At 35.8% G+C, this 6,462-nt stretch overlaps 1 protein-coding gene across 1 annotated transcript; it reads right to left on the reverse strand.

The window, feature by feature from the left end:
• Positions 1–4,777: 4,777 nt before the first annotated feature.
• LOC140006899 (uncharacterized) lies at positions 4,778–6,220 on the reverse strand. The gene is made up of 3 exons (XM_072049571.1): positions 5,642–6,220; positions 4,944–5,553; positions 4,778–4,839 (listed from the first exon to the last, which is right to left on the reverse strand). The coding sequence occupies exons 1-3, from the start codon at positions 5,984–5,986 to the stop codon at positions 4,778–4,780; spliced, it is 1,017 nt and encodes a 338-aa protein (XP_071905672.1). The 5' UTR covers positions 5,987–6,220.
• Between the last annotated feature and the right edge of the window lie 242 nt (positions 6,221–6,462).

The raw sequence follows: 6,462 nt of genomic DNA on the forward strand, positions 1-6,462 counted from the left end.
AACTACTTACACTTTATATAATACCATTCGCACACATGCACTTTATGTGTAATACATTTTCACATTATCATTTTTTAACTCACCTTACCTTGAAAATCCATTAGCACACTTCCACTTACGCCCTATTGTTTTTATCACTTTTCTCACTTCACACAAACTCACATTTTCACATGGCATGCATTCATTCCACTCATTTTTTTGGTCATTTAGGATTAGGTGTGACCTCTCCAAAGGATCATTATTGGGCATTACAATTAATGTGATTGGCACCACTCAAGCTTTGAAGAGAAATTTCCCCCCGATGTCCCCCTAGGTCTAGGTTTGTGCATTCATATAGTTCGTCCAACATGCGATACATACCTTGGGTAGAAGAAATTAGGAAAAGATGGGCTAAATCACGCAACTAGCTCTTGCTAGGGTAAGGGAGTGCCTTAGGCTTTGCCTTTGCCTTCTCCCTTATCAAATGTGACCCCCGATCCCTGTTTTTGGTTACGCAGACCTAAAAGTTCTTAAAAGGGTTTGTCTACCTTTTCGTTTAAAAATACTAAACTCATTTTTGGGTGACTTGGTACACCCTAACTCTATACCAAGTGGCGACTCCATTTTTCATTGAAAACCCTTTTTGAACTTTGTTTGGCCAAATCGTCGCATTCTCAAGTCCCATGGCCTTTTTTACTTTTCATTTTACACACGTTCACATTCCACTACTCACACACCACACCACATCAAAAAGTGGGGCGCGACAGTGGGTTTTGCTCTCTCTTTTCCCCTCTCTTGTCTCGGCCACCAGCAGAAATAATGAAGAAGAAAGAGCAAAATTGGGGATAAGAAGGTTGGACTCTTGGTTGGTCAAGAAACCCTTAGGTGGCGACAAGTGGCTTCACCACCACCACTCATTTTTTTGTTTCTTTTCCTTGCATTTTTAGCCCTAAATTTCGGTCAAAGCTAGCTGGAAATAAGGAGATATTTTGCTTAAGTATTAATGAGCTCATGTGGTAAGAAAGTGGTGGTCAAGTGGTGCGTTCAATCGGTAGTGCGCGGTACCCGTCGGTTCGCGCCGTTTTTCCTTAAATCACACGTACTAGGGTTTTTACTTCCTATTCACTAACTTTTTATCATTGCTCCTAATCACATATTATTTCTCACCTAAAATTCACTCTTAAGCACCAAATATGATCCTTACTCTGTACCGGAAAATCACCCTACGGAAAAATGCGAAAACGCTAACTTGCTTCAACTTGAAAACAAAAAGTGAAACCCTACTTTCTAGGTTCATTGGCACTTATTGTGGGGTGATTGAGTAGTAGGGCCATTATAAAGTGGTATTTGTCAAAGAAAAGGGAATTTTTAAGAAAAATATAAGGAATTTGCACGGCTTCTGGCCGGATTCTCCACAAAACACTATTCACCAGAAATTTTTCCCTTTTCTTCTGCCTCGGGGCGTCACAAAGCCGACTTGATACTTTTGATTAGAATATTGGGATGTAATTGATTAGTCGCCTTCTAGTGGTTGTATTTTGGGGAAAGTTGATGTACATTTGGTGACTTGTGAAGTAAGATTTGAATATTTATGTAAGGAAGTGACTTTTCTTTATTTTGGCTTTTATTATTGGTGGTGTATCATTAAGTTTAAATTTGACTTGTATCAAGTCCTAGTGAGAACTAGGCAGATGTTCCATGGATACTCTTGGCTTCGCCCTAGGGAGAAGTAGGGGCATCACACCATCCTTCCCAGGTAGTTAAAAAAAATGAAGTATGACATAAGGCAATTTGGAAAGAAAATAATTTTATTGCTACCAGAAAGACTTTTTTATGTCAAAGTGAAACAAGGCTCAGGACTTAATAATAAAAAATTTTTAAACTCAAAGCATGCCAAGTATGAGAGATTTCTTTCCTACTGAGAGTTTTTCCTCAACACCAAGTCTCCTAGTTTAAAGTAAGCCTATCTAACCTTTGAGTTATAATATTGGGCCAATTGGTTTTTGTAATTAGCCATTAATATTATAGTATCTTCCCACTTTTACTCAAGAGTATCCAAGTTATATGTTAGTTCTTCTTCATTAGCCTTGACTATGAAGTTTTGAGTTTTGGATATGGATAGTCCGATCTCTTTTGGGATGAATGCCTTTGTCGCATAAGTTAAAGCAAATGAGATTTCCTAAGAGGCAGTTCGAGGAGTATTTTGGTATGTCTAAAGGATGCTTGGGAGCTCGTCTATCCATTCTACCTTAGTCAGGTCAAGCTTGGACTTCAATCCATATAGGATAGTTTGACTCGCATTTTTTACCCTATCATTGGCTTGAGGATGGCCCACTAAGGGGAAGTGTTATTGAATCTTCAACTCCCGATACTAATTGTGAAATAGATTCTCCATAAAATCCATTGTTCGAGACAAGTACATGAGGTATACCAAAACGGCATACAATGTTCTTCCGAAAAAAACTTTTGTATTAATATTCCTATAGTTGAACTCAGCGACTCAACTTCAATCCATTTGGTAGAGTAATCTATCAACACTGTAGGTATTCATAACCACCTCGAACTCAAGAAAATATATGGAGCAGGTCAATCCCCTATTGGTCAAATGGCTAAGGGCTTCTGGTTGGAGTGTAATGAACTGGTGCATGTATTTGGCAAGATCTACATTTTCTAGCTAGTTTGGCTGTGTCTGTGTAAACTGTTAGTCAATAATAACTGAGTAGTGCATTTCTTTACTATCATTCTAGAACCGAAGTGATCACCACTTATCCTCTCATGAGTTTCTCTCCACATATAATTTCCCTCATCGGGTATGATACATTGTTTATTTCAATCCGTAACTTTTGATGATTACAAAACAAATGGATGTTACTAATATTCTCTGATTAGATCTTTTCAGAATTGGAGCAGAACAGGTTTAAAAGCTAACATATGCTAAAATAGCTGTCGGACGCACATAAAGACTGCATCGGCCGTCCGACAACCATTGAATAACTTCGAACGCATGAAGAACCCACTCTCGGACGTCCGAAGATGATAAGCCAAGTCCTCTAAGCTCATTGACCCCGATTAGATGTACAACACCTGAGTACCGAATGTCCGACAAACGTTGCGACACTTTGGACGCAAAACATTGGGGGCATCGGACGTCCGAACGAATTGAAGTAGAATTTTCAGTTTTGCATCATACCTTCGAACGCATATTCTAGAGGTACCGGATTTCCTAAACATTTTAAAAAAACTTCTTGAACTCTCTACCTGCGTTCGGATGCAGAAAACTAGCCAACCGGACGTCCGACACCACCAACGGCAAGTTGACTCTTCAGCTGCCTTCTGTCCGTTGGTAGCATTAATTGAAGAATTTTTTGGTCTCTTATAAATAGAACAAAGTCAACCACTTAAAAAGAACTTTGCACATTGAGACTACATTAGATCTTGAGTGATTCAAGTGTGAGAATACTCTTTAAAGAAGATTTGTACTCTTAGTTATATAACTTTCGATAAGCTTTTCAAGTGTGATTCTATTTCTTCAATAGTGTAGCTTTGTGAGGGTTATCCGAGTGATAGTAAGGGGGCGCTTGGTTCAATCTTAGGAATTGGAATTGTAATTGGAATCATAGACTCTGGTTTTGGAATTAAAACTTTTCATTCCAATATCTTGCTTGGTTCACACATTGGAATTAGCATTATTCCAATTCCTGATACTTGGTTTGATGAGTGTTTCGGAATTAAATGCAATTAAATTCCAAATTTACCCCTGATATAACAATTCTTCTAAAACAAAAGAATTACACATACGACAAATTAACATTTTCATAATTGTAACTACAATAGTTATTAACTTTTTGATAAAACATAAGAAAATCATAAATAATAAAAAAATTAATACCAGAAAATAAATATAGTGGCTGCATTAATAAGGAGTAAATTCCCAAAAAAAGGAGTTTTTAAACAATCACCCAAAAGGTGACGATTTTTGAGTCTCTTCCCAAATGGTGAAAAATGCATCCAAGGAATGTGTTCTTCCAAATAAAAACGCAACTTTCAAATACGTTATTTTATGTTTTGGAAATTTGTTTAAATATGAAAAATTGGTTAAATAGCCCATAAGATACCAGCTCTTTATAGGAAACTGGCAGGTTTTGTACCAGCTTTATGGAAAAAATTGATTAAATAGTGCCCAAAGGAAAACTAGTATGTTTTGTATTTAACATAAATTAAATATGTGAAAGCTAAAAAAAAAAAAATTGCCCATAAGATACCAGCTCTTTAAGGGAAACTGGCAGGTTTTGTAATATGTTTTGTACCAACTCTTTATGGAAAACATACCAACTCTTTATGGAAAAAATTGATTAAACAGCGCCCAAAGGAAAACTAGTATGTTTTGTATTTAACATAAATTAAATATGTGAAAGTTAAAAAAAAAAAAAAATTACTCATAAGATACCAGCTCTTTATGGGAAATTAGCAGGTTTTGTATTTAATACGCTATTTAACCAATTTTTTATATTTAAACAAATTTACGAAAATTAAAATAACGTATTTGAAAGTTGCATTTTTATTTGGAAGAACGCATTTCTTGAATGTGTTTTTCACCCTTTGGGAAGAGACTAAAAAATTGCCAGCCTTTAGGAAGTTAGTTTAAAAACTCTTTCTTTTTGGAAATTTACTCCATTAACAAGTCGTTTGTGGTTCCTACGTTAGATAATGATATGAAATAGATCTCTCCTTACATATATGAACAAAAGAAGGAGACTCAAATCACAAAAGCTAACCATACCAAATACAAATCAATTGTCTAATCCAGTCGAGAGTGCCACTCAATGTCCACAATCTCCAAAAGACTAATCATATAACCATCTAACAATCACCATAACAAAAAGAAATTGCCATCAAATCATCACTTTCCAGCTAACAATAATTTTATTTCAGCGAGTAGATGGAGGATAAAGGAGGTTAATTACATTGTCGTTTCATTTCTGCAGGAAGATTGTAGAACACATGAAGCTTGGAAATCTGCTCCGAAAGTATGTCGGCTGCATTCATTACATCTCCACTCGGTAAAGCAAGTTTCATTAACTCAGCAACAACTTGATCTCTTCTATCGGAGACCAATTGCTCACGTTTATCCTCATTTGACATGGCTGCTGCCATAGTTGTGAAATTAGCTTGAATTCCCTCCACGAAATCTCCAAATTTGCTGGTGAGAAGTTGCAATGATGCATCAAGATCACCCCTTGTTGTTGATGCAGATTTCATTTTTTTTGACACATTTGCAATGGGAGGGGATTGTTTCTTTTGTTTCTTGGAATTTCTTGTGCTTGTTGAGCTTGGTTGAGTTGATTGCTCCATGGAATTTACTTCATCTTCTTCTACCTTATCATTATCCGAGTTTGACATAGCATCAAGCCCTTCATCTCCTTCCTCCAAATTTTGGACATCTTCCATATCTTGGACAGCTTGTGCAAAATCTTCAGCAACATTTCCAGTGGCTCTGTCTCTTCCATATACAATTTCAAGATCTCCTAAATATGAAAATTTGACATCCCAAAGGCCCTTCGCATCCTTATGAGTCTAGAGATAGAATAGAAAGATAAATGATAATCTTAATAAAAGGTTGAAAAAGAACATATCAGAATGTAAAAAGTAATCAATTTCTTACCTTGCACCAATCATCATACCACTGTTTTTCACAAGAAATCTTTTTCTCAGCATCATTCCAACTACAACCACTTTCTTTGCACATTTCAACAATTGCATGGAACCTATTTTTCAGCCACTTAACTTTTGATTCAATATGTGGGCTGACTTGTTTGGTAAAAGTAGGTTGCTTACGCAAGATAATTTTAAGCAATTCGCTCATATAATTATTTTTAAATCCTCCATCTGATTTCCACATTGGATCACAAGCCAACTCTTGCAATGATTCTATGAGCACTTTTACCTCTTCACCAGTCCAAAAACATTTATTTTTCCCTCTTCCACGTACAATTTCATCATTCTCCATCCTATCATTTAGAAGTCAACCCATATATATCAATTAATTTTGATACACAATAGCATATAACTGAAATTTATAATATAACAAAACACATAAAAGAACATACAATTAAAAGTCAATCCAAATTTAAAAGAACATACATCAAGTGTCAATCTAATTCACAAATCCACTACAAGAGTACATCAAATGTCAATCCAAATTTAATGAGTCTAAGAGCTAAACATCCATTCATAGCTAAATACTAAGTCCAACCCTCCAATTGTCAAACATTTCATGTGCTAAATTATTTCTAAAATTTACCCATTGATCACTTGCCCACAAATTGTTCTACTTTTCTTGTGGTGAGCCAAAACATATACAAACATGGCAACAATTTCTTCTATTGACATGTTTCTTGTAGCTTTCAAACCTCCAGTGTCTCTAATTATTTCACATAATATCCCAAATGTTCGTCTATCCATACGAAGTTCGCTAATACAATA

This window comes from Coffea arabica, chromosome 5e (assembly GCF_036785885.1).
Source record: "Coffea arabica cultivar ET-39 chromosome 5e, Coffea Arabica ET-39 HiFi, whole genome shotgun sequence".
NCBI lineage: Eukaryota > Viridiplantae > Streptophyta > Magnoliopsida > Gentianales > Rubiaceae > Coffea > Coffea arabica.